Consider the following 27,969-nt stretch of genomic DNA (forward strand, 5'->3'; position numbering starts at 1 on the left):
TGCATTCTGGCATTCCAAGGGCTCCATTTTTGATTTAGACGCGCATGCGCTTGCTGTGAAAATGGCCGCATCTTTATTTTTATCAAGTTTTTGTGAATTTTGTAGACTGTGCTACGCCTCAATAGGCATTCCGGCGCTATTGCACTCTCTCGGCGCATCTGTCAATTTGGTGACCAAAAGTAGACTAGATTTTAGACAGTTTAGAAGCAGGTCTAAATTGTGGTTTAACGCGATTTTGGTGGATTTGAGTCTAAGCTCCGTGGACGTATGTGGTTCATGTCATCTTAATTCATTTGTAAACATGACAACAGTGTGGGACAATCCCTCCGAATCATTGTAGAAATCAATTCATTGAGTGAATTATTAGCATTAGCATTTAAAAAAAAATTCACAGCTCTCTGCTGACTGACACATTCGAGTGTTACGAGCCATGCCGAGTCGAGGTCAATGGCAGCCTTTCCAGACCAACTTTCTGTCTCTCAAGAAAGTGGGTGTGGCTTGCCAGGCTACCAATCCACAGTGGCAAACTTTACATTATCTGCAAATGGAGATTTTGCGTTTTCTTTTAAATGTACTTCGCACGGGCCAATCTCCTGCAACTACAGGCTATGAAGATCGCACACGAGTTTTGAATTTTAACTCAATTTTATGAATTATACTGAAATTACTATATCAGTGACTGAAAAAATACACCCATATTTCTATGAGTTAAACATTTTTGTTGCCATTTTTATGTTAACAAAAGTATGAAAACTTGAAAAAAAAATTTTTTTTGTTGTACATTTTATTGTTTATTTAGAACAGATATAAATTTTGCGATTAATTACGATTAAACATTTTAATCGCCTGACACCCTTAGTTTTTATTGAACCACAAAAGAGGAGGAAACGGGTGATAATAAAGGAGAGGCTGTTGGTAATGCCGTAAATTTATATTTAATTTATTGGTATGGCTTGGTGTCACCACAACATCTGCTGGCTTGGTCCTGATGTGCTTATCTAGCTTTTTTTGTGTGTGTGAAATCTCAGGCGTATTTTCTTAATGGCGGTTACCTCTGCGACGCTGCAAAGCCCTCTTAAAATTTTGAAATGCAACAAAAATGGTGGCCGACAGCTGGTTGACAAAATATAACTGTACACACTGCAAGACTGCACAGCCTAATGTTATGCTCGGTCGTTACCTTTGTATTCCGCCCGCAATACCTAGTAAGTACTCGTCTCATTTTTCACTCCAACCGAAGTGTGTATGCATAAATAATGTGGAAATGGTTACTGTCGGTGCTTGACTCACTATCATGTTCTCCAGTGCATGTTTGGCCAGCCAGCAATTCAGGAAAACGGGAATAAAGAGATCTCTGAGGGAGTGCAGAATCACCTGTGGAAAAGAGAGCACGTCACTTGTGCTTGAGTTTCTCCAACAGAATGATTACGCAATCATCTCTTGTGAGGGAGGCGAAGAAGTGCAAGCCTACTGTGACACCCATGAGTGCCATATAGCTACTGTAGCAGCAGGTAATAAATGCGTATTCCACAAGGAGGGGGAGGGAATGTCTTTTTTGAGAGTGCTTTTGGTGCTCAGTGGTGCGTGTCTTTCCACTCACAGTGATCATGAAGGGGACGGCGCTGATCATCTCCAGAATGAAGGGCACACGTAGTACTTGCTCCCAGACGTTGCCCTGGAAACGCAAAGCACACACAAGAGGTCAGGGAACTCCACTGTCATGGCGACCCCCGCGGGCGGGATTACCGCGTAACAGCCGCGTTTAGCGAAAGGGGACACGTCGGAGCGGTTATACAAGTCGCGCGAGTGCCATTTAAGGGAAAAACATTTACTCAGTCTGATCTGCCTCCAGTTAACGCGGCAGCTTTTTATGTGAGCCCGTCCCAGAAGAGTGTAGGTGGACGAGCTCACACCTCCTGTGTCCACAGTTGGCTTTAAAGCCTCGACATTAGCACACATGGGCCCCTTCATAGGCTTTTAGTGGCAAGTACATGAAAGGCATGGGCACACCTGGATGGATTGACGTCCCGCAGTAGCAACACGGGGGCTCCCCCTAAAGTCTGTCTCATGTATCAATATTTAGACACTTTGGAGGTCGTCCACCCAATACGCGGGTTACACACACACACACTGATTGTCTTATTCAACAGGTTTATCATTTTTCATTCTTGGTGACTAATGTTTCATTTCACACTTTGGACTGCATTGTAATAAAACAACCAGTGATATAACATAATTTTACTTTTTATTTAAAAAAAAAATCTGTATTTAAAAAAAAATAGCATTTAATTTAAAAAACCCCCACAAATTTTACATGTCAAATGTACAATACTACTAAAAACACACAATATTTGATTTGGTTATGGCAACCTTTTATACTCGCATGCCCCAGCCAACGCTCTAATTGTTTTTCATGCCTCCTTCATAACAAACTATGGTTCACAAACTCATCACTGTGAACTGTATTCCCGGGTTGGATGGCCTGCTCTGGACACTCGTCGGCTGACACACTGGTACAGATTTATTTACAAAGGACTCATAGGGTCACCCCCTCCATACTTGAAAGTTTATCTTCAGCGAAAGTCTGATGGTCCTTACTCTTTTCGTTCTCAGGACATCTACTTACTGACTGCCCCTTCTGTCAGGGCAGAGAATGGAAAGATGGCTTTTCAGTATCGAGCACCGAAAGATTTGATTTTTTTTTCTCATAACTATGTCTCAGTTTGATGCCATTTTAAAGGACCTGGACATGAAGTCATTAACCTGTTGCTGTTTTTAATTTACTGTTTTAACTGTACGTAATGTGTTGTGTTGCGCCTCTTGGCTAGGACTGCCTTGAAAAAGAAAACTGCAGATCTCAATGGGATTTTCCTGGTTAATTTCTGTTCTTTCGCAATAAAAATAACTCTTATTAGAAATACATATATTGATCGTTAAAATACGTTCACAAATGTATCGTAATTTCACAAACATTTGTCTGTTATTTAATCAAATTAAAATGTAACTTCAACTTTAAAACCCTAAAAACAAAGAAAAAAAATTACTGAGAAATTAACAGCAAAAAAAATATATATCGAAATTTTACCATCATTTCTTTGTGAATTTACTTTTTTTTTTTTTAAGTGAAAATAACTACAATTTCTGTAATATCCAATAGATGGTATCAGTCATCTAATGAGATATATCACTGTAAACTTTTTTTTTTAAAAAAACAGTAATTTTCCAGCAGTTGGGGCGCCAGAAAAATATTGTGAAATAACAGAATACAGTATTGCTTTCTCGTTACAAAACAAAACAAAAAATGGTAATTTTCGGGCAGCTGGGGCGCCAGAAAAATACTGTGAAATTACAGAAGATTACTTTCTCGTAAAAAAAACCCAACTAATTTTCCATAATTGAAGTAAGGATTGTATGTAATTTAACAGTACAATATAATAGGGGAAAGCTTGTGAGGGTGAATAATACGCAAAGCAAACAATTGGGATTACGGATGCTGCCTCTGCAGAGGCATGATCTTTCAGAGATGATGTTTGCTGTTTCTGAGGCTGAGGCTGAGGCACTACCAAGTAGACATTTCATGAGATCTAAAATTATGAACACCAGTGGCAGCGTGAATCAGTGGTAGAGTAGTTGTCTGGTATCCCTGAGGTTGTGGGTTCAATTCCCTTGGTGAACATGTTGAAGTATCCTTGAGCAAAATACTGAACTCCTAATGCTGTGTCAAAATGAGTGTTTAGAGAGCCTCGTAAGGGGGGGAAAAAAATGCTATATAAATGAATTACCCTAACAGTAACCTGTTGCAATTTTAAACCCAATATCTAGTTTTTCAACAGTTATTGGCCATGTTTTGAAAGATTAATCAATTTTTTTTGTCATATACTGTTATATATTACATACAATCTTACTAAAAACTTTAATTATGGGAAAAAAAAGTTTGTACAAGAAAGCAATTTTCTGTTATTTAACAGTATTTTCTGGCGCCCCCGCTGCCGGAAAATTACATTTTTTTTTTTACGATTCTTTTTTTAATTTTTATTTTTTACAGTGTGCCTCCAAGTTAATGTTACACCCTATTACGCAGTGTCAGATTTAATCGCGTGTGCCCAGTTTTACTGACCGGGTTCTCTACCTCACATGCACATAGTATTGTGCTTAAAAATGCAAAAATAATTTTTGTAACTGATACTTGATTAATCGATGGGATAATTAGTAAAATACTCCATTTTAAAAATATTCAAAGTTGGCACAAACGTAAAATAAATTTGGGCATTTAATTGCGGCTCTGTAATACAACCAAAATACATATTGTAAGGGAACACAAAAGGCATCTGTTGACGTTTGCGCCACTGTTGTCATAAAAAGTCTTCCCTGAGAAACTCACCTTGTAGCTAAGATACACAAGCAGCATCGTTTCTGAAAAGCTGATAAAAGCCACGAGCACCTGCAAGGAGAGAAAGAGAGGGAACACTAGCATTAAAGAGAGAGAGCAGACGGCGAGTTGAGACCGTCTGAGAGAAAGAAATTAGGCATGGCGGAGATGTAAGAGGAGAGCGTGGGTGGCATCAGTGGGCGTGCTGATGATTGAGCTTCAGAGAGAATGAAGCCCATGTGAGCACAAGAGGGGGAATGTGCCGTGATTGGGTCTACTTTTATGTCCATTGGCACACCGTTCCTCGCATCTCATTAGATGTATGCAAGTCAAATAAGGGAAGGAAATCACACATGCAAAATGTATGTGTGTTTACAACACATGCGTCATCTATTCTATCTGACCTGCAGGGCCCACAGGGGTAGAGGTCTCTCCACCCAGATGATCCGCTTCCTGCGCAGAGGAAGGACATGACAGGATAAGGAGCACAGGTACAACCAATACAAATGCAGCAATTTTGTAGGAAACTGGACAAAAAAATGACTTTTTTTGGGGTCTAATCCAAACTGCATGAATTGTTGTGCTTGCAGCTTTATCATATTATAGATAGTATAGTAATAGATATAAGAGGCAACAATTAGCAGTCCAAATACTCAAAATGACTCTCCTTGTTTAAGTGGTATACTGTATTCAGCCCATTTATGTCGCTGTCCAAGCTGTTTGTTGGTTAATGGAAGTGCCTGTGTGTGCGTGTGCATTATTATGCTCATAATTGGGCTATTTTCCAACAACAAGAGTGTCACTGTGCCCTCACAAACCCTGTCAGTGACTCGCCCAAGAAAATAAAATTAAACCTTTTTGTGAGCTTGCTGCTAATTAGAGTGTACTACTTTTTTTTGTAAATAGAAACCTATTATATTTTATGCGAGCAGACTTGATGCTGACAATTGGTACAAAAGACAGCTAACAGCATATTTACATTTTTCCTAAACTTGCACCATTTTTTTTGTCATCTACACAGTAAATTTTGTAGAGTAAACTTTACTCTAAAAAAAGACTATATTCGGTCCCAGTCTAAACAGAGTCGACTTTATATGTGAAAGAGAGTAAAATATTATATACAGTGGTGCCGGTCCCTCACTACTTCGCGGTTGACTTATTGTGGATTTACTGAATCACAGATTTTTTATTTGGGTCCATTTATGCTTCTATTTGTGTCCTTGTTTGTAATATTTGAGTAAATAAAAGCAGCTTTTTTTCATTCAACACAAGCTATTACATTTTAAACAAAATATTGAATATTTGGTCAATTAAGAAACGACCACAATTCATTAGGCCATCAGATTTCTTACAGTGTATAAAATCCTACTAAATTGTGCCATGAACAGGCTCAAAAGTAAAAAAAAAAAAAAGTGGTACATTCTAAAAAGAGAATTGTTGAACCAATTTAAGATTACAAATTTAATTATTGACCAACTTAAAAAAAAATCGCTTCAATTGTTCACACGCGATTGAATTAAGTTAGTCCAAAGTGAATACCCATCCATCCATTTTCCTAACTGCTTGTCCTCACAAGGGTCGCGGGGGTTGCTGGAGCCTATCCCAGCTGGCTTCAGGCAGGGTACACCCTGAACTGGTTGCCAGCCAATCAGAGACGAACAACCATACTCACAATCACACCTATGGACAATTTGGAGTGTCCAATCAACCTGCCATGCAAGTCTTTGGAATGTGGGAGGAAACCGGAGCACCCGGAGAAAACCCACGCAAACACGGGGAGAACATGCAAACTCCACCCAGGAAGGCCGAAGCCCGGACTCGATCTCACGTCCTCTGCACTGGGAGGCGGACGTGCTAACCAGTCAGCCACCGTGCCGCCCCAAAGTGAATATATTAAGTTCAATTAATTATGAGTTCATTAATCTTAATACTTAGGATTTGGAGTCCCTCTGGATTAACTTAATTCAGGTGAATAAATTAAGTTTAATGAATTCATAATTCATTCAACTTAATATATTCACTTTGGACTAACTTGATTCAATCGCGTGCTACCAATTGAAGCAATTTTTTTTGTAATTTAAATTGGTTCAACAATTAATTTTTTAGAGTCTATTTGAAAGTTTTTCACACAGTTTTGTGGAGGCGCTAATTGCCTTTTTTGCATTGTGTTTTAATGTATGAAATCCTATTGCGGTGAGAGTATATATTTTTTGTGTTCACCTGCACCTGATACTAATTAAAGCGTATTATTACAATTTGTAGGAAATCATTCAAAATTCTGGGGAGAACCCTATTCCTCAAATAGACAAGATACTTGTATCAGCAGCATCAGCAGCCCATGTTCTCATATTAAAGGCGAAAAGCGATATTCACACAGTCAAATGGAAATTTACAGCCTTATTGGTGAGAAAAAGGAGCCCTTCCCCCACCAGGCTCCCCCTTCCCGCCACCCTGGGGCCTATCATGGCTGCTTGCCTGCTTGATTTGCTCGTACGAGTCGGGCCGCCTGAAGCAGTAGGCGGCAGCAAGCCTTTCCTGAGCTCGCTCTGTCAGCCTCCTTATTCATTTGGAGCCGGAGCTTAGCCAGCGCCACGACCACCAATTAGATCAATAGGTCCCCGGGCGTCAGACAGCGTGGCCTTCCGGGGGCCCCTGATCCGCCACTTCCTGTCCCCCCCTCCCCCCGTTATATATTACATGCTTTATCTCCACTAGATCGCTGTTGATTAGGCTGCACAGGCACTAGATACATATTATACTGACATCTAATCCATATGGGATTGTGATAAATGAATGTGAATCTGGAATGTTCAATATGAGCATCTGAATCACATCAGTTAAGTGAAGTCGCATTGATCGCGTTATACAACGTTCCCGACCGTTGAGGGCCCGGGCCGAGGGGCCATCACTCCTTACCAGTCAAACCCGCTCCATTGGCGGGAGGATGTATTCTGTTTGGTGCAGTTGGCACCACTCATGCTGTGGGGCGGGGATAGAGAAAGGGTCAATTCCTGTCCTTTCCTTCCTCTCACACAATCCACTTGAATGCGCTGTGACGCTGTGCTGTGTGTGCGCTGTGTGGCTCTCACCAGTCGGGCTTCCACTCTTGCGGGTTGTCCAGTAACACTCTGACAATGTAGAGGAGGCAGCTCAGCACTTTGAGCGCAAAGTTAAACATTCGCACTCGCAAACCTGCAATGGAAAAATTGGAAGGTTTATTTTAGACTTATTTTAGCTTTCACGATAATAATAGACCGCTGTATGCAATAAAAACAAATGAAAACTTATCCATCCATCCATCCATTTTCTTGACCGCTTTTCCTCACAAGGGTCGCGGGGGTGCTGGAGCCTATCCCAGCTGGCTTCGGGCAGTAGGCAGGGTACACCCTGAACTGGTTGCCAGCCAATCACAGGGCACACAGAGACAAACAACCATACTCACAATCACACCTATGGACAATTTGGAGTGTTCAATTAACCTGCCATGCATGTCTTTGGAATGTGGGAGGAAACCGGAGCACCCGGTGAAAACCCACGCAAGCACGGGGAGAACATGCAAACTCCACCCAGGAAGGCCGAAGCCCGGACTTGATTTCACGTCCTCTGCACTGGGAGGCGGACGTGCTAACTAGTCAGCCACTGTGCCGCCCCTATAGATGTTTATTTGGTGGCAAAACATAACCAAGTAGGTAAGGTAGCAATAATTACACAGTAAATTATGCAGAGTAAATTTGACTATTTAGAGTGTGACCAAATAGACTCAGTTTAAGAGTAAAATTTACATTTGGAAGAGAGTAATATAAAGACTTGAGGAAAAAAGTCACTGTACATCTTGCCATGCAAGTTTTGCAACTAATTAAAGTGTTTATTTCTACTTTTTGTTGAAAGTTCACTGTCAACACATGCAACTCCTAATTTGGTCGTTATTTAGTGATGGCTAAAGATGTTTACACTTAAACAAGAATCTTTAAAGGTTTTGGTTTCACCTTTTTTGTAGCCTTTTCAGCTTTGCATTTTGTATAAATTCCTACTAAATTCAAATGGTAATTGCATTAGGTTAGTAAAACCGACAACACAATAAACGTATTGGGAACTGTATAATATATGTCACAATGCTCCAAAATGAACTAGAAAACTTTTGTAACATATACTTATATGTCATAAGCATTTTGGGGTTAAATGTTTTGGGGCTTTTTTCAATAACAGTTTATTCACTTAGCATGGTGGCCCACATGTACTATTTGGGCCATGGGCCATAGCTTCCCCATCTCTGCATTAAAGACTTTAGAGTAAACTGAATTGCGAAATTTGTTTTTCCAATACATTATACATGTTTGAAGATAAATTCTGAAAGCATGCAAAGACTGAGAACAATGTAAGACTGAATTGTGGCGATATAGGGCCCTATTTTTGTGTATGTGCCAAGGAACAAGAGGACGGTATGTGCTACTATGAAGACCCGTTTTTCTTTTATCGCTCAGTTCCTTAGACCCCAATCTTAGATTTGGTAGAGGCATCTTTTGTTGAATTACAGCTATAATTCTATCCTCCTGTAAACATCATTAATTTATACATGTATTTAAGGCAAGTTGTAAAATGTCTGGAGTCCTCTTGTTTATGTTTAACAAATTTAAAACCCCATAAATCATGCTGTACTGTCTCAAATATTCTCTAATTTTGATACTGTAAATGTATAGAATTGTATGCCGAGAAACGTTTCTTGGAAGGAGCAATAAATTTGGCCTATCGGCTATCCAGTCATATTCAGATCAGTGTGGTAAACTAGACTTGTCCCCCAGCATGAAAATGACGATGCACCGTTTTGACGATGAGCGCACGGCCACCTGTTTACGAAAATAGGGCCCATATCGTGAAACCTACACACTCCCTCCCCCATTATAATCCGTGATATAAGAATTTGAGTGATGACGTTCGCATCAGCAATTGTTTGGGGCATTGTGAGTTACTTTGTTAGAGTTATTTACTTGGCAGTTAGCTAGCTGGGTTTTGCAGCTAGCAAAAACATCTTCCCTTGATGCAACAATTTACAGAACGGCTCGGCAGAACACACCAGATGAACCTGCTGCCTGTCCATCGCTCAAGAGGAACCACAGTTTTGCTCACGAGCTAGCTAGTGGCTAGCGCCTCTCGCTCAAACATGTAGTGATAGGCATAAGAAAGATGTATGCTTGACAGTTGACAGTTTTCATCATTTTAAATTTGGCAGCCTTGGTAACAACACTCTTCTCTTTGGTGTGTTACATTTACAAGACATTTATTTTCCATTTACAAGGTCTGTGACTCTAGTTGTACCTAAAGATGTGGCCATTGAGTTTAAATGCCAACACCTCAACTGGTTGTTGTTGTTCAAACTGCTTGAAAGAATACTGTACATGCAGACAAAAGAGTGTGTTGATGCATGTGACAGGTTACAACAACATGAGTCAGTCATGGAAATGCAAAAGGTAAATTGAGGGAGGTGGTAAAAGGCAGTCAACAGGCGGTGTTATGGCGGGTGGGGGTGGGTGCGGGAGACTCACTAGATCTTTGGTTTTTGATGAAGAACAGCTTGAGGCGCTCCTTGAACGTGTTCTCGTTCACGTAGAACTCCACCTGCACCCTGAAGCAGACAACAGAGACACTGAAGTTGGACAAAAATCGAATTGCAGATAAAAAGGGGTGATAATTGTTTAAGCATATAAAGTATTTGAAGACAAGCCTCTAATGCAGTGGTCGGTCCTCGAGAGCCCCTATCCAGCATGTTTTCCATGTCTTCCTCCTAATGATCAGCTCATCAGCCAGCTTTGCAGAAGCCTGATAACGATCCTGATCATGAATCAGGTGCGTTAGTGGAGAGAAACATGGAAAGCAGGCTGGATAGGGGCTCTCGAGGACCGAACTTGGCCACCTCTGCTCTAATGGCTTATAGGAGGAAATGGCGAGCCACTAGAGCTCGGTCATCCTCTGTCACTCTCGTTAGCTACGCTGATTGAATATAGAGCGACAAATGACTTCCCTCTGATATGACTGCTCAACATGGGAGTCCATAATTGCTGCTTTTTTTCCGCCTCTTTTCTATGCTGGCACCCTTCTTGCGAGAGTGCAAAAATACCCGCCTGCATGCGCGTGGGTTATTAGGATTATTACAGCACTCACGCAGAGACGTGTTGGAAAACAACAAAGAGGCCCTGCCGGATTGTCCAACATGGGAGCAGTTGGACTGGAGGTGACCGTATTTCCTGTTTGACCACTCACTCTCCTTTCATCCGTCCTATGGGAGTGTAATGACTCAGGTGTGTGGGGGTGGGGGGTGGAAGACGCCAGACCGGGCTCAACATGAATCACAACGCCATTGGCCAGTGCAGGGGTTCCACTGTGACCCTTGTCGTGGCCATACACACACACACACACACACACACACGCACACACACACACACACGTGCAAGCTTCCCTCTAGTTGCCACGGCAACGCAAGGACGGTTCATCTCCTGCTTCCCTCGGAAGCAGATGTGAGCAAACATATTTGTGAAGGGCACTCAGCCATGGGGTCTAAACCTGTTGACGGCAATACCCCCCGCACCCATGCCCCTCCCACCCTCCATAATCCACTTCCTGACACTTTTTACACATATGAAGGATCCCAAAGGCCAGCGTGGGTGTAAGTAATGCACCTTCCAATTACAACATGAGTGGGTGCTACAGATATGAGAAGACATGGGATCAATGCGCAGAGCAATCAAGCAGTCAATATCATGTTGCGGCAAAGTGATCTGTTATCAGCAGTTTCCTGGGCAAACATGCTATAGGCTGCTGTACGTGGTTTTAAATACGTGTTCAACAGAAATGAAGGTAGGCCTCAGAAACAAGTAAAATGCCTTGTCAGTGAGAGACCCAAAACTTGTTTTCATAATATAATATAATATAATATAATATAATATAATATAATATAAAAATGCATAATAATCAAACTACACCAAATAAATTATATAAATAGATATTAACTACAAGTATTTTAAATAAATCCATTTTCATTGTTTTTTTTTAGTTGCCCCATCATTCCCCCCCTCCCAAAAAAACCCAACTAAAAACAGTAAATCTTTATGAACAAATATATTGTAACAAACTATCAAAAATAAATAAATAAATCATAATAACACTACCAACTAATCAATGCAACGAATAATAAAAAGTGAAATAAAGTCAATATAATAATAATAATAATACTCCTCTGTGAGTCATCACCTTATGTCCCAATGAGCCTAGGAGCTATGTTGTCTGGGGCTTCATGCCCCTGGTAGGGTCACACATGGCAAACAGGTCCTAGGTGAGGGACCAGACAAAGCATGACTCAGAAAACCGCTATGATGAATGACTATTTTGGATTGCGGTTTCCCTTTCCCGGACGCGGGTCACCGGGACCCCCCTTTGAAGGCAGGCCTGGAGGCAGGGCTCCAAGGCGAGCGTCTGGTGGCCGGGCCTATACCCATGGGGCACAGCCCGAAAAGGCAACATGGGTCCCCCTTCCCATGGGCTCACCACCTGTGGGAGGGGCCAAAGGGAGCTAGGTGGCAGCCAAAGGCGGGGGCCTTGGCAGTCCGACCCCCGGCTACTAAAGCTAACTCTGGGGACATGGAATGTCCCTTCTCTGGCAGGGAAGGAGCCCGAGCTGGTGTGTGAGGCTGAGAAGTTCCGACTTGCCTCCAGACACAGCTTGAGTTCTGGTACCAATCCTCTCGAGAGGAGCTGGTTGAAGTAGCTGGCTTCCCTGCTAAAGCTGCTGCCCCCGGGACCCGATCCCGGATGAGCGGTAGATGATGCATGGATGCATGGATGGATAAAAATTATAATAATAACAATAAAACATTTCACATCCACACTCACTGGCAGAGAAATAAGCATGACTATTTTTGTAATGGGGTCACTTTCAAGACTGTGACATTGGGCTTTATTTGCAGGTGTGAATTGTCTGCCGAGTGTATTGTGTTTTGAGAATATTTCGTGGGCCACATAGCATAATTGCCTAAGTCATTGAAATATGACGATTTAGACAAAAGGAATGACTGTAAAATAGCAATGTATAAAATGCTCATTTAACACATTAGTAAACTGAACAGTTCCTTCATCTCTTTTATATCCACTCCCTTCCCAAAGAGCTCCTTGTTTGCTCCAAACAAACCAATAAGTATTCCGCAGACCCATTTATATACCTTTTGAAATGGCACAACGTGACCTCTATTCAATGCTTCATTCACCAAAAAGCCTTGAAGCCTATACAAATTATGACAGGAGCGCTTGTGATAACATCCCAAGGAAAGAGGCTCATGTGGTTTTCTTCAAGCTGCAGCCTTTTCCCTCGAGTAAACATGAGCAGTACGGAAGCCTGATAAGTCTTGAAAGGATTCAGGTGGAAAAACACAAGACATTACAATAGCCTTGTGTCCATCCTGAAAAGGTTAAAGAGAGAAAAAAATACATCTAAAGTCTTTGATGGTGTGCTTCCACCCCAAACTCACCCATCCATGCCCCTACCTTGTATTGTGCACTGAGGGCAGAAAAGAGCTTTGCCCCAAATGTTCAGATTTTCATTCATTGTTGATCGTGTGTCTCGATATTTGTGTCCATTTTACTTGAGCCATTGTTCTTACTCTGTAGGGAGCCGCTGTCAATGTTTGCCTCTACAATATCAAGACTGGCCATGTATTTGCTTCTCATTCTATCCATCCAAGTTTATCAAATGGATTATTTTTCAGCGTGCGACCGAGATTGTCTTCGCAGAACAAAAACAGCGGCTGAGAAACAAGCAGAGTGTCCCAGCATGACATTTAGGGATAGGAAGGGTTGATTTACATTGCAGGTCTCCAAACCAATTTCTGGTTTTGGTCCTAAATCAATTTGTTTTGTCTTTCTACTTTCAAGTGAGCCATATTTGATATTAAGAATCAACAAGTCCCAAAAACATTTGGTACATAATCAAAAGTTAAGTAAAATCAATTTTTCATGTTTACATTACTAATAAAAGTTCCATAATATTACAGGGAATCTTTGGTTTACGAAGGTCTCTACCTACAACATTTACTCGTTTTGGAATGGGCCGCAATGAACTGATTTGCGGCCCTTCTAGTGTGCCAAACAGACACAGGAGTAGAGGTGAGAAATTATTCTCTCTTTTTTTGGGGGATGTGTTGATGATGACTTTTTCACTTGGTTTGTGTCAAAGAGTACGTCTGTGTCCAACTTGCATACAAACCCAGGTAACATCTGTGTCGTTGCAACGGAACTTAGTTGTAAAGCTAAGGTCCCCTGTAACGTTCAATTTTAGCATCGTAGTGACTGAAAAGATGCTACATTTTAAAATCCTCAAAGTCCAAAGTAGGGTTTCAGTTTTTTCATTGTTGTGCTTCAGTAGATGATCGGTGCGCAATTACTTGAAGAATCCTCAAGTGGGTCACATAAAGCATGACGTGAAAAGGAAAAGCGGGGCCAAAATAGCCCAGCAAGCCAGACAGACAGACCGTGGGATGACTGCAGATGAGGAGGTTGGTGTAATGAGAGAATGACAGTTTGAACCTTAGGCTCTCCCACTGCTTCCACTCATGCTGGCACGCCAATCATGACAGCACCGGCTCTTTAATCGTATGACTGGGAGACGAAAGAAGTGCCGCGAGCACAGTCGGTGGCAAGTGTCAACCTCCACGCTCAAGCCAGGAATAGAAGTCGTACATACGAGCGTGACGAGGTCAGTGCTCACACCCTGATTTATTCACAGAACTCAGAAGTCACGGCATGGACTTAACAAAGCAATCCAAAGTATGACAAAATATATCCTATAAATACCTCTATAATAAGTGATTGCTGCACATGTTTTAGCACCTTGTGTACAATATGCTATAACATTATCGAAATGTTAGAAAGCCTCAATATTGATGGGAAGGACTTAAGGATTATTAAGAATATCTACTGGGACCAAACTGCTGCAATAAGAATAGAAAACGATATCAGCGAATTCATACAGATCAAAAGAGGAGTTAGACAGGGATGTGTACTTTCACCAGACTTGCTCTGCCTGTATAGCGAAAATATCATGAGACACATAGAAGAAATGCCAGGGATCTTGATAGGAGGACGTAATGTAAACAATCTAAGATATGCAGGTGACATAGTCTTAATAGCAGAAGATGAAGAACACTGACAAGCTCTATTAAATGTCATTGTACAAGAAAGTGACAATATGGGTCTAAGCCTGAACATCAAGAAAACGGAAACAATGGTGATAAGCAGAAAAACTTCCAACCCAACCTGTAATATTAAAATCAATGGTACCACCCTCGAACAAGTACAACTTTTTAGATATTTAGGGACCTTTATATCATCAGAAGGGAGATGTCACACCAAAGTCAAAAGCCACATTTGCAGAGCAAAAACAACCTTTCACAAAATGAAACGGATACTTGCAAACTAGAAACAAGAAAGAGAGTACTGAAAAGTTACATCGAGCCCCTTCTATTGTACGGGTGCCAAGCATGGACAATCAATAGACAATTGGAAAGAACAATTGAGGCAACAGAGATGTGGTTCATTAGAAGATTGCTGCGTGGACAGCTCGAAAAACAAATGAAGAAGTCCTTGGTGAAGCAAATTACAGTCGACAACTTTTGGCGAACATACGAAAACGACAGGCAGAATTCATCGGACACATAATGCGGAAAGGAGCATTGGAACATATTGTAACAACAGGCAAGTTTGTTGGAAAGAGAAGTAGTGGCAGACAGAGGGAAAAGATTCCGGACAGGTTGACAACATGGCTGGGAACAGCAAGAACGACAGACACCATCGCTGCGACGCGAGATCCATGATCGCCTACGCCAGTCGGCAAGGCGCCGGATGACGATGATGATGATGATGATGATGATGATGGTACGATATGCTGTGCTGAGCTGGGGTCAGCAGCAGCTTCTGTGTGTTTGCATGAACTGTTTTACTGTTTTGCTGGTGTTCATAAAACAGCTTAAAGGGATATTTGACTCGTTTAGCCATTTTCAGCGGTAAGAAGTTAAGATTTCATCTATAATTAGTTTGCTAACTTCATTATTGTACAATTAATACTTTAAAAAACATTTTGCCACTTGCTGTTGACTGAAAATGTCATCTCGTGTGTGAAGGACTCAGGCCAATCATGGCTTGGTTTGTGAACGTCATATGACCAAACCCAGAAAACAGGTGAGCAAGTGGCAAAATGTGTTTTTAAAAGTATGTACGTGAAAAATAATGACATTATCAAATTAATCCTTGACAAAATATTAACTTCTTTTTTTTTTTCACTGAAAATGGCTAAATGAGTCAAGTGTCCCTTTAAAAGCCCATTGGGGACTGTGGCTTTCCTTTCCAATGTGTAAGGGCATCATGGTAAGTATACTGAAAAAAATCCATTCAAAAAAATTGTGCTCTAGCACACCAAGGTCGAAAAACGCTATGTAATGGGGAAATACCGTCTGTCGTTTTTAATTATTTATTTGTTGTAATCCTGCTAAACAAAAAGTGAAGGAAACCTCCTTGTTTAACTTTCAAGGTGATAGGCTGTAAACCTCTGACCGTTTTTCAAAATAGAAAAATCAATTAAATGGATCAATAAATTTGTTTTATTGGCAAGCGTGAACACAGTGGCGGATGCTTTATTTCCAAGATCGAACAAGGACAAGCAGGAAGACTGATGATAATTTCACCTCTAAAAGGAGACGGCGCAAAGGAAAACACTTGACTGCTAATTCACTCCAGGTGACGCCGTTTTCATTTGTTAGAAGAAATATGTCCCTTCGTTCGCAGCGCTCCACAGAAAAATGCTGACAGCTATAAAGCAGCGGGAAGTTTACTACGTTGCATTCTGTACTCCGTCATCTCTAATAGGAGGACAGAAAAAGCAAAGGCAAAAGACTCACAATAATATTATGGAGACTCAAAAATGAGGGCGAGAGGCAAGTAAATTGCACTTGGGCACCTGCATGCTCCAAAAACTGCTCAAGAGCCAAGATGCACTCTTGTTCTACAAGGCTGCACTGATGAAATGATTGACATAACGCCTTGTCCCTGACCCACATACGGCAGGATGTGGGATAACAAAGAAAACGTAGTCCTCAGTAGAAAGAAATGTGACGTCCTTGAGTGGAGCTTGAAAATGAGTCTCTGTGGCGAGGGAGCAAAATGTTATTAATTCCACACGTTGATAGCAGGAGATTGATTTGAACACTCCAGTGAAACAACCAGAGACTTTCCTAATCGCTTAATAATGCCTGAAATCTTAAAACGCTCCACAGGTGCCCTTGATGCTTTCATTCAGGGCGATTTTTTGTTGTTGCATGGTTCAGATGATAAACGCCTGTATTATATTATTACTCGCGATTACTACTGTTGAGACGGGGAAAGCCAAAGACCACAACATAGACAAAAGTATCCAGACTCATTATTCTACACATCCATACATTTCTTTTAGTGCTTGTGCTCCTCAGGGAGACCGGACTGGTCATCACATCTTTACCTGGCCTCCTGTGAGCCAGGACAGATTTAAAAAAAAATCTTAATGCTGGTCCTCAAAACCTGGAATGGTCATGTTTGAAAATACATGCAAGATTTCCAAAGTCCAGATGAAGCCCTCGGGTCATCCCGGACAAGTAGAAAACCAAACAAAGTGAAGCGGCAACTCGTTATTTTGCTCATTACCTGTGGAATAAACCTCCCCGAAAACAGTAGGTCTGCTCAAACTGTCAGCTCATTTAAATCAGGGCATGAAACATTATTTTTTTTATTGCAGCATTTTCATGAATTATTGATTTAATAATCTCTTCACTTTTCTGAACATTTTTATTAGCCTAATCATTTTATTCTCCAGTTTTAACTCCCCATTGTCTTTAAAATGTTCTGTAATAACTTTCACTGTTAACTTTTTATTGATGTAATGTATTCACTTGCCATTTGAATTGCCTGAATGAACTGCACTATACAAAAAAAACTTTGGCCAAGAAAATAGGGCCCTAATTGTCTAATGATGATTCCTATTCCTTCCTATACCCCCACAAAAGAAGAACCATTTTCACACTATTTGTAAAAGCAAAACATTGTTTCACAACTTCTTAATGGTGTTTAAATTGAGATTTGAACCCAGGACCTCTGGACTGTGAAACAGACATGCAAACCACTCACTCAACATGCTGCCTCGCTTACTCCGCTTCAATATGAAATCGACATGTGTGTGGAAACAGTTTAGAGAAGGATCATGGACAGTGCCCCAATGCGCTGTTATGAAATACTCAGAATGCCTAAAATGAATAATAACCTACAAAATGTGTTGTCAGACAACAGATAAGCACGTCGAGTGTCTGTTGCTATCTGGGCAAGAGTAAGTTTCTCACTCCCGCAATCATCTAAATGCATCAAGAGAACATAATCCCTCTTCAGCAGATGCCAGATCGTCTGGGTCATAAATAAACCCAAAGGACGCCTCTTGTTTGTAATGCAGGTTAATTGACACCACACAATGCTACAAGATTACAAATAGGGCTGATTGAAGACTCAAAATTGTCCATGTGAGTGTGAATGGCTGTTTGTCCATGTGGGCCCTGCAAGTGACTGGCGACCAGTCCCAGGTGTATCCCACCTCTTGGCCAAAGGGCAATCAAATAAATAAATATGGTTCTCTGTGAGCTGTGCAAGAAAAAATACATGTTGAATTTCCTCTTTAAGGGATTATGATTACCGGTAGTCAAATAATTAATTCTGTCAAAAAGTTTTAAAGATTAAATATAGTAGGTAAATTAGTGTCAAGCTATCTCCACTTTTCATCGGATCGGGATAAAAACAGGCCTTTTCATTTGCTGGCCGGCATGTGAAAAGCGATCCCATATGCAAATTAGCATGCGGTCTGATTATTAATGTGTTGTGAAAGGCAATAGGTGAGCTATGTATTCGGAAATATTGGGACACACACACAGCAATGGAACTAAAAATGCAGCAACTGTGTAGAGTACAACAGTTTCCACTCTTCTGGAAGACTTTCTACAAGATTTATGTGTGACTGTGGGAATTATTGGAATTATATAAGGTCTTAAGGCAGAGGTGGGCAATCTCGGTCCTCGAGGGCCGGAGTCCTGCAGGTTTTGTAGGTTTCTCACTTCCAACACAAGCTGATTCCAATCAACAGGATCGTTATCAGGCTTATGCAGAGCTTGCTGATGAGCTGATCATATATCAGCTGTGTTGGAGAAGGGCAACACGCAAAACCTGCAGGACTGCGGCCCTCGATGCCCACCTCTGTCTTAAGGTCACTGAACCAGAACTCCCAATCACACTTGTATTTCATCCTAAAAGTGTTTGAGAGGATGGAGGTCAGAACTCCTATGTCATGTCTGGGAAGATCTGGCTTTGGTTGAGGGCCCTGAGTGGCTTCCCGCCCTTCCGCGGGTTGACCAATCCGGGCCCTCAGCCACTTGTGCCTGGCCCCAGGTGTGGCTTGTTACCCAATTAGTGTGGGTGTATTTAGTTCCCGGGTGGTGGTCAATCCGTGTGGGATCATTGCCGCTTGTCACGGTCACCCCCCGGAGTTCTGGCTGTCATTTTGATTTTTGTACCTTTTCAGTTCCTTGTTTATTTTATGCTAACCAGTTCCTCGGTTAGTGTTTTCTGTAAAATAAAGCACGCCAGTCTCGCCCGCACTCCTGCGGTGGTTCTCCTGCCTCCCTGCATTTTGGGTCCTCCACCTCACACGCCGACAGACACCACGCCGCTCCGTGACCACACCGTAACATCCTAAAGGATTCTCTAAACTAGTGGTTCTTAAAATTGTTACACCAATACTACTACCAAATTAAAAAAAAACACGCTTGCTACTAGAATTGAACTGAATATCAATATGAATATGACATCACTCATATTTGCCTTGAGATGAGTTTGAACGTAAACAAACAACTGTAGTTTTCTAACAGACGTTAGTTTGTCCATTGGCGAGTAACACACATACTGTACCTAAGGACTGGATCCATTATCCTGTCCATATTTAGTCATTTCTCTCACTTTATTACTCCATTTTCCCTGACATTTCTCCTCTGTCTGCGTATCTCTCCTTCGGGATGCATTCTTCACTGAATTTACGTCAGCTAGCTCAAAGTTGGGGTGAAGCTCCTCGCAGTTGTAGCATTATAAAAAAAAAACAGCCATTATTTTCCTCTCAATCAAATATCATAGGCAAATTGCTGCAATAGTGTGAAACCGCTCAACATAACATAAAAAGGGTGTAAATAGTGTTAATTAAGGGAGAAAGTAACTGTGATGATGTAAACAGGCCGCTGCTTAAGGTGCTAACAACAAGCACCTATATTCTCCGCCAAAGAATTCACGGCTAAATTTTCTATAATAAGAAAAAAAAAGACATAAAAGAGTTGAAAAGTATAAATTAACCCATGAAGTTAAATACAACTGAACATTATTCAGGCAGTAGTTCTTTCACGTACCACTAGAGGGTGTCCGTGTTTGCCCTAAATTTTCCCACAAAGTAGGAAGCATAGAATTTTCCTGGAGAGATGAAAAATTGAGATCCAATCGTAACTGAGGGTTCTAGCACAAACCCCTACCTAATGGACATATTCAAAGGTGAGTCCACATACCTTTGTGCACATCTTGTAGGTGTGACATGTTTTCATGGCGATTGTGTGCAACCCGTGGCTTTCCATGTATTACAATTTCCATACATCATCCATTGCTGTGAACGGGCCGTTTGCTCCCTGACGTCATCAGCCTTGCCTCATCTTCCCGCTGAAAAGAGCCTTTGCAACTCAACCCATCGTGGCACAAGCGTCGCTCGTTAGCAACCCTTTGTCTCGGAAGAGAAGAGTAATTACCCAAAGCATGAAACAAAATATAGCTCACTATGGATAACTCCATTAAAAAAACAAGTGCCAATCTATCCCCCCGTCTCCACACGTTAGATTATTCGCAGATGAGAGCAGACAATTGCCATCATATCAACTCTGTGTGAAGCATCCTTCTGTTTTATCTTAAATCTGTGAAAGGAAAGAAACATGAGAGGAATCACCGCCATGCCCGCTGCCGGTGGAGTATTAAACGCTAACATGGTTTGGGAATAAAGCAGCTGTGGTTGGTGGACAAGAGTGTTAGTGATTCGTCTTGCGCGCCAGGGGAGAACCTCCAGCAACATCCGACACCAGCCGAGACTGAAATCACTCGGACGTTACAACGGTCGACCGCTACGCCGGTTGTAGCCCCGCCCGCGGTGCTGACTGCGGCTGCAACAGTCTTAAAAAGAAGCCCAACTGTCATGACAAGTTTGCTCTATATTATTTACTTGGTTGTTAATAACATAACTATGAGATTCATTTTTCAAAAATCACTTCCAGTTTAACACATTGTGTAGAAACTATATTTGGACATACGCCTCGTAGCGTTCCTAAAGGAAGAACATGCAATCGTCATTCACCAGACACATTCAAGAGTTTTGATCGTCCCTTTAGGAACGCTACGGAGGCTTACCTTGCTTTCTTTATAGGCGTTTCACATTGCTCGGAAGAGAGCCGGCCGCCATTCTACGTCACTACGCACTGAATGCGTTGCGACGAAAATAACAATGGTGGCGTGCGTCCAAATAAAGTTTCTACAAAATGTATTAAACTGGAAATGATTTTTGAGAAATTAATCTCTTAGTAACAACCAAATGAATAATATAGAGCAAACTAGTCATGACAGCCAGGGTTCCTTTTAAAAGCAGGAGGAAGGTTACAGAAATACTGCATTTGTATTATCAACGTGGTGGCTAGTGTGCTCTGCACTTTAAAAGTTGGCCTTGTTGACCATTTGACGCTTTCAAACAAAAGATGAGCTTTACCTTGCCTTAATAGTAAGCAACCAATGAAGTAGGTTTGAGGTCCTTCTTTCATGCAACCATTTTGTTGACTTTCGTTGGGTACACACTGTCAGATATAACATTTTTAATACTTCATTTCATTTATTAACCATTGCTATACATTGTTAACATTTTAATTCTTTATATTAACCTTGTTGAAATGTTTTGTGGACGTGGATAGCAGGTGGTGTTGATCTCGGTATAATTTGACCTTAAGCTGGGACATATTATTTAGTCTAAAAAATTCCTTCTCAGCGTTTTGTGCGAAAACACATTTAGTCCTTGAACAGAATCTGTCTCGAACATACGCCCACACCTGACTCTGTTTTCGCCATCGCTCATGGAAAAGTACCCAGAGAGTATGTTTTGTCTACAAATGAAAGAGAGTCGGTCGGTTTTAACTATAAGAAGCCATTTTACACTCGGAAGAGACACATTCGGCACTCTGAAGTTCCACCTGTTATGTGATATTCGGAGCATGTCACGATGTCCAGAGATCTCTGTTAGATTAAATTCATTTTTGCAAAGGTGTTTTTTCTTACATTAAATCTGTCTTCAAGTTTTGGAACACGCAAATAGGACAAATAATTTTATTCCTCTTTCAAATCACACAGATTTTTGACAATTTAGTCCAGAGCCTCCTCAATCGGCATGTGTTGTCGGCATTTGCATTCTGAGGGAAAAGGTTCCATTGTGACTCAAATGATGAAGAACATTTTGACCGATTTTGGCTCCAAATTTTCATGGAAATTGATGGGTTGTTTTTGAAGAGGAGAAGCAAACAATCACATGAGCTGCTATGGTCACAAGTGACACTGAGGCATTGAACAGGCAGAATTGGTAGTGGCTAGCTGACTTACCTGAACTCACAACAGCCAGCTGTAAACTCTGAGGGCCAGTTCCACTAAAGGTTTGGGTAGCTTTTGCGCGGCGCTAACCGGTAAAAATGGAGCAATCCGGGAGCGTGTAATCAATCCACTAAACACGCGCAGATGGGGAAATTCAGCACTTGCGGCGCTGCCAACCAGATTGCGCCGGTGTTTTTTGTGTGTACGTAAAGGAGGTCATTTGCATACAGTACATATGGTGGAGAAATTGCCCACCTCTATTCAAATGAGACTTATTGATAAACAGCGTCTAATTCAATAACGCCAACGCTAATAACCACACGCCGTTTGAGTGACGCAAAAAAAAAGTTGAGGGAAGACTGGTATTTTGCGATCATTTCCACATGACATATGCATACTGTATGTCCATGTCAAACTCTGAAAATATAAAAAATGATCGCACCAATAATTTGTATTTTAATGAATGAATGAACGAACGATGTCGTCATCGTCCTCTCTACGCACTGCAGCTTAATGGCGCTAAATGAGGAAAACGCAAAGCTTGCTTTGTGATAATTTAATCTTTCTCGCAACTCTTACTAAACTGCCGTGTTCTTGGCGCAAATCCATTGCCATGTGTGATAAATTAGGCGCAAATTTGCTCCCAGCTGTCAAACTTTGTGGGCGTGTTTGCGCTGGTATATCATTAGAGCAATATCTTTAGTGAATAGGACGTTAACAGGGAGCAAGCTGTGTGTGCAGATGTGGAGCAATTTTTGGCGCTGTTAGGGGACGTCGCAGCACATTCTTAGTGGATTTGGCCCTGAGTTCATGACATCTGATTGTACACTCGAATTTGCTGACACCCACGTCACTTACCAGACCGGGCCCCGCCTTTTAAAGCCACATGCACTCAAAGAAAAGTGGATAACAATAAATATCTACACTTCACATTTTTACATGCACATTTTGTTGTTCAATAATGCAATTTTTTTTTTTTTTACATAATTCCCAGATTAATCAATGAGATCATCGGTAGAATAATTTATTGTAAAAATATTCAACAGCTTCAACTCTACTACAGTCTAGTCTATCTAGCTAGTAGATCCACGAGAGTTGTAGAAGGAGCTTTTCCATGTAAAAATGGCCAGGAAACGGCAACGTTCCTCAAAGGGAGTCTCATTAAGACTTTCCACTCCTGTGAGAACACATCGAACGCTTACCACCTTTGCCAATATCAATTAGGCTTTGTTTTTAATTAACCCGAGGGGACGCGCGCCATGTCGGTATAGTGGTCTTATTAGGCATCTCCGCTCCCTAGGCCGCAGCTGACCATCGACCATGTGCAGTTAGTTCTTGTTCAGTTTATTTTTTTCCAGCATAGAAATACATTACAACTGCACCCCTCCTTTCAACTACCTCCGTCATATCAACTTCTTTACAAGTGGCTCCTCTCATCACGCGCTCCGTCGGTTTGGTAAAAGACAGATGGGACAGTTTGCCAATGCTTGCGCTCATATCCACAGGCACGCTTGTACTCAAAAGTCAATACATAAAAGCGGCATAGATATTGACCGTAGGGATGTATCACTGGTGAGAATAGGCCTTGACTGGGGTTATTAGTAGTGAGGCAAAGTTAGGGGGTGTTGGAAGCGAGTAGACAAAGACGAAGCGAGAGGAGATACTAAGGCGACAGTTTAATACGACATTGTTTTGAGGACAAAAGGCATGTTGGTAATTCCAGAGAGCTCCCGCTGGGGCTGACTGTTGTGCAGCAATGCATCTGTAATGTGTTATTTGGTGCGGCACTGTGCCGGGAGGTTGTTTGTGTTTATGAGCATGCTTACGAAAGAAAAAAAAAAACGCCTGATGAGAAATATGGTTGGTTGAGAAATGGCAGACTAAAGAGCTTTTCGAGAATTCCGGAAATGTCTCAAACTCACGGGTGGGGCGCCTACAGCTCTCAGGTCCTATATGGCCCGCCAGAGCATTGGACCCGGGCCTGCAATGTAATTTTAAAAACAAATACAACTTCAAAACAGGTGTAATTAAAAAAAAATCTGTGCCTTCCCCAGTCTTTTGTCCCTTTACGGACACTGTACAGTCGCTTGCGTGAACCAAAACACATCTGATCAGTAAAGAATTAGAATAGAATTAAAAGTGGCCAGTTTTTGTCATGGAGGTAGCTTTTGAGGAATGCTTTGTTGTTCACAAATGACTCGTTCAAACGAACTAATCATTTAGTAAACTTACTGAATGGAATTGCTTTGTCCCTTTATGGAGATGGTGAATTTGTGGTTTTAGTTAGCTGTGGGCTTTATTAACTAATTTGCTCGCAAAAACGTATAAAAGCATTCTATTTTAAATACTGCCATGATCCCAAAACGTATTTATAAGTTTTTTATGTTGTATACGTTTTTTTTTTTCATGTTTTTTTTATTGTAGTGCATCCAGAAGGGTTTGATGCAGCCTCTGACCTCAAGAGGTCACTTAAAACAATGGTAGTTATTACAAAAAACGGCCAGCAGGTGGCAGCAGTGTATAAGAGATCAACCAGGGCCATGTTGCAACAAGCTCTTTTCCCCAGGTTTGTGAATAATCATGAAACTTAGCTATATTCTAATGCTAATTGTTGCAAAATGGAAACAGACACAAATGTACTTTTTTCCCTGATGAAAGAAGAGACTCTAATCTTTCTTTTGGTAGGTTCTATGTTTTTATAGCAATAGAACACAACATTTTGTGGGCCTTGCAAAATCAGTCAAAATTCTGTAAAACAGCAGGGATCGAAGGGGGTTGCTTCAGTGAAAATGGCTGCGAGTGAATGAGTTAATATAGTAATAATAATATAGATAACACTTTTCAACTGAAATAAATTAAGGGGGCCATAGAACAGGAGGCCTGTTTGTACGGGTCAAGGGATGCAAATAACAATTATACGAGTCACTCGCTTTGTCTAAAAAAAATCTTGTCATTGCCCTGCAACAACTACCTTTAAGTGTCTTGTCATCTGGCATCCTCTCAAGAAATGACACCCATTGACTCACTGCCAGAGAATATAATAGTGTCCATTAAATTAGAGCGATGGCTTTAAAATAAATAATGAAAACACCCGCCATCTTCCGTGTGGACACACAAAACATAATTTACCAAACCGACTGTTCAAATTGGCAGGAACCTCGCAGCAAAGTCACATCCTAACAGCAAGAAGGCTTCTCTCTTTCATGCCGCAACAAAATGCACCCCCCCCCCCCCCCATACCAACTGGCCAATAAACTCAGCCAGGATGCCACTGTGTTTGCAGCTTTTTTTCTGACTGATCTTTCAAAGTCAATGTTATAAATCATACGGTCAACAAAAGTCTTTAACGATGCAGAGTAAAACTTCACATAACTTCCAATAAAATGTTCACTATGTAGTAAAAACTGCAAAGTAAATCAACAGAATTTCTCGGGTTCTACTTCCTGTTTGCATTACTTTTTCACATTCAGCAACAAATTTGGTTGGAATTACGGCGAGTTTATGAGAAGAATTAATTAGCGTACCTCGCCTGTGTGTATTTTGTGTTGGCTTTTTTTTCTTAATTTTTTTGTGTGTTGAATAGGGACAGATATTACAAGTTTTTCTTTCTGTCCCCTTTCATTTCTTTTTCTTTTAAAGAATGTTTTTTTTTTTTTTTATCACTGGAGCATGAACTGTTTACATTTTCTATAAATTTCACCTGAACGCCAAATATCCCTAACTCTTTGTGAGTAGTGTATATATGTATATGCTGTGACTGGCTGGCGGCCGGGACCTCCTCACCCGTGACCTTAGTGAGGATAAGCAGTGCAAAAAATGGAAAGATGGATGTTGCGTATATATTTTTCAAATTTTTTAAATGTTTTTTAAAATTTCATTTTAATTCTAAGTGGAAAATGGATGGATGGCTGATTGATACTTATGGCTGGCATCGGGCTGAAACCTTGTACCTCCAAAAGAGACACTTTTCAGCAGTCCCCAAAAATGGCATGTTGGTTCAACCATTAACATTAACATTGCATCAGCAAAGAGAGCAAGCCATTTTCAACATTTTACTTTGGTCAATAATTTGTAAAAATTTGCCAAAATGTGACTTATGAGATTTCGGCTTGACGCCAGCGTGATTCTCATTATAATTTAAAGGGATTATATCTTGCTATTTTAAGACCTTCCACAGTTAACTATAGCCATATAATGATTCAATCTTACCTTTGACCCCATGGCAATTGTAATTTTTTTATGAAATATTAGGTATTTTGCTAGTTATTTTTCTAATGCGGAAGTAAAACGCCCGGTTCAGTAAAACCCCGCCTCTCGTCCGAGCCAGCTGCTGCGCGCACCGCCCACAAAACTCTGGAGCGCTGCATTCGAGCACTTAAGGCCACGCAAGACCGGCTAACCATTGTAGTACAACCACGTCTTCTTTACGTGGAAATTGGATTGATGTTCAATTCTTCAATAATTATTTGAAACAAAACGGCTCCTAACTGCAATAAATCGTAGTGGAGGAGGAGGGGAGAATAGGGAAGGAAAAGAACAACAACAAAAAACACCAGGAGCAGGACGTGAACCGGGGACCTGCTTCTTTCAGGGGCAAGCACGCTAACCACTACACTATTCATTCAATTAGCCTCAATGGCGCAAAAGTTTTACTTGTAGTTTACACAAATGTCAGCCAGAGCTTTTCTGGGATTTTAAGACGGCCAATGGGGTAATGCATGAATGCTATTTTTAGACCGCATGGTCACGTGACTTCAGCAGCTTGAACCGGAAGGAGGTCAAACCGAAACCGGCTCCTTGACGACCTATGCTGGTAGTAGCGCTAGTTTAGTTCTCGTTTATCTCCGGGGGAAAAAACACAGCTGTTATGGAACTTGCAGAAACGACTCCAGACACTACGACCGTCCACATATGAAGGATGCATTCTTTATTCGTTTCCCGAAGCCAAAACTTTTGAGGGATAAATGTGAACGGGGATCAACTTGTGCGGACGTCTAAAAGAGCTGTTTAACGCTTTTTAAGACTTTCACCTTCATATGTAGTAAACATTTTGTTGGGGGCCATACATGCGTGCTCCTACGATGACAATCCTGCACTTGCCGGCCACCGTCGTCCCGAAGAGGTTAGCGATTGTCTTGATTTTATTTTTATTTTTGGGAGTTTGGCACTACCCGACTGCCGGACGACAATAATGAATGCCGAGGAAAAACGTTAAAATGGCGTTGCCACTGTTGTTCGGACCTGTCTTGCTTTTTATTTTTTTTGCCTTTCGTGCAGCTGTAACATGTATAAAAAATAATCTGTAGGGCCTTTTCTAAATTAAGGAAACAGGTTTATAAGCGGGAAAGATATAATAATTGAAAGAATTGAGGTATAGCGAGTTTCGTTGGTTGTGCCCAAGAATTTCCGAGTAGAATTGTGATTGCTTCACACACACAAAAAAAAAGCAATAAAAATGTACCCCTCAACAACTGTCAAGACGTAAAACAAGCAGATATGGCAGACAGGGCGTATGGTGCGAAAGGAAGGATAGCTTGTTGGAACTGGAGAATGTCAGTGTCCGTTGCGTAGGACCATGTTTTGAGGGGAGAAAAAACAAAACAACTTTAGCTCTGGATCAGATCAGCCCTCTAAACTCAAGCCATCTCTTCAACTGAACATTAGTATGTTCTTCGACGTCTATACCTGTGAATTTGGCACCAGGGATATCATTCTCGGACAGAATTAGAATTTTAGCGCAGTAGACATCTTGCTAGTAGACTGTTTACATGCGTCTAGCTTGACTGGCCTGCCGAATTTGACCCCCCTCGCTAGACTCATGAATATTAATTAAGTGTGGTGACGTGTATCTT

At 41.2% G+C, this 27,969-nt stretch overlaps 1 protein-coding gene and 1 long non-coding RNA gene across 7 annotated transcripts in view; one reads left to right on the plus strand and one right to left on the minus strand.

Annotated features, from left to right (window-relative positions):
- The window catches only part of kcnt2b (potassium sodium-activated channel subfamily T member 2b), a 65,662-nt gene that overhangs the window by 28,441 nt on the left and 9,252 nt on the right, over nt 1-27,969 (minus strand). For 3 of the 4 annotated variants that reach the window (XM_077557535.1, XM_077557537.1, XM_077557536.1), the window contains exons 2-8: nt 9,910-9,989; nt 7,459-7,561; nt 7,286-7,348; nt 4,774-4,822; nt 4,382-4,441; nt 1,601-1,675; nt 1,291-1,374 (exon numbers count right to left, since the gene is read on the minus strand). In XM_077557535.1, coding sequence (XP_077413661.1) covers nt 1,291-1,374; nt 1,601-1,675; nt 4,382-4,441; nt 4,774-4,822; nt 7,286-7,348; nt 7,459-7,561; nt 9,910-9,989 — 514 coding nt within the window. Of the gene's footprint in view, nt 1-1,290; nt 1,375-1,600; nt 1,676-4,381; nt 4,442-4,773; nt 4,823-7,285; nt 7,349-7,458; nt 7,562-9,909; nt 9,990-10,088; nt 10,172-27,969 lie in introns of those variants that run through there. The other variant, XM_077557539.1, reaches the window with a different exon arrangement.
- The window catches only part of LOC144043664 (uncharacterized), a 47,731-nt gene that overhangs the window by 3,069 nt on the left and 16,693 nt on the right, over nt 1-27,969 (plus strand). For 2 of the 3 annotated variants that reach the window (XR_013291135.1, XR_013291133.1), the window contains exons 2-7: nt 1,306-1,511; nt 1,603-1,701; nt 4,780-4,860; nt 13,405-13,516; nt 13,773-13,905; nt 13,987-14,105. This is a non-coding gene — a long non-coding RNA (uncharacterized LOC144043664). The remainder of the gene's footprint in view (nt 1-1,305; nt 1,512-1,602; nt 1,702-4,779; nt 4,861-13,404; nt 13,517-13,772; nt 13,906-13,986; nt 14,106-27,969) is intronic. The other variant, XR_013291134.1, reaches the window with a different exon arrangement.

The sequence above is a fragment of the Vanacampus margaritifer genome, chromosome 2 (assembly GCF_051991255.1).
Source record: "Vanacampus margaritifer isolate UIUO_Vmar chromosome 2, RoL_Vmar_1.0, whole genome shotgun sequence".
In the NCBI taxonomy this organism is placed as follows: Eukaryota; Metazoa; Chordata; class Actinopteri; order Syngnathiformes; family Syngnathidae; genus Vanacampus; species Vanacampus margaritifer.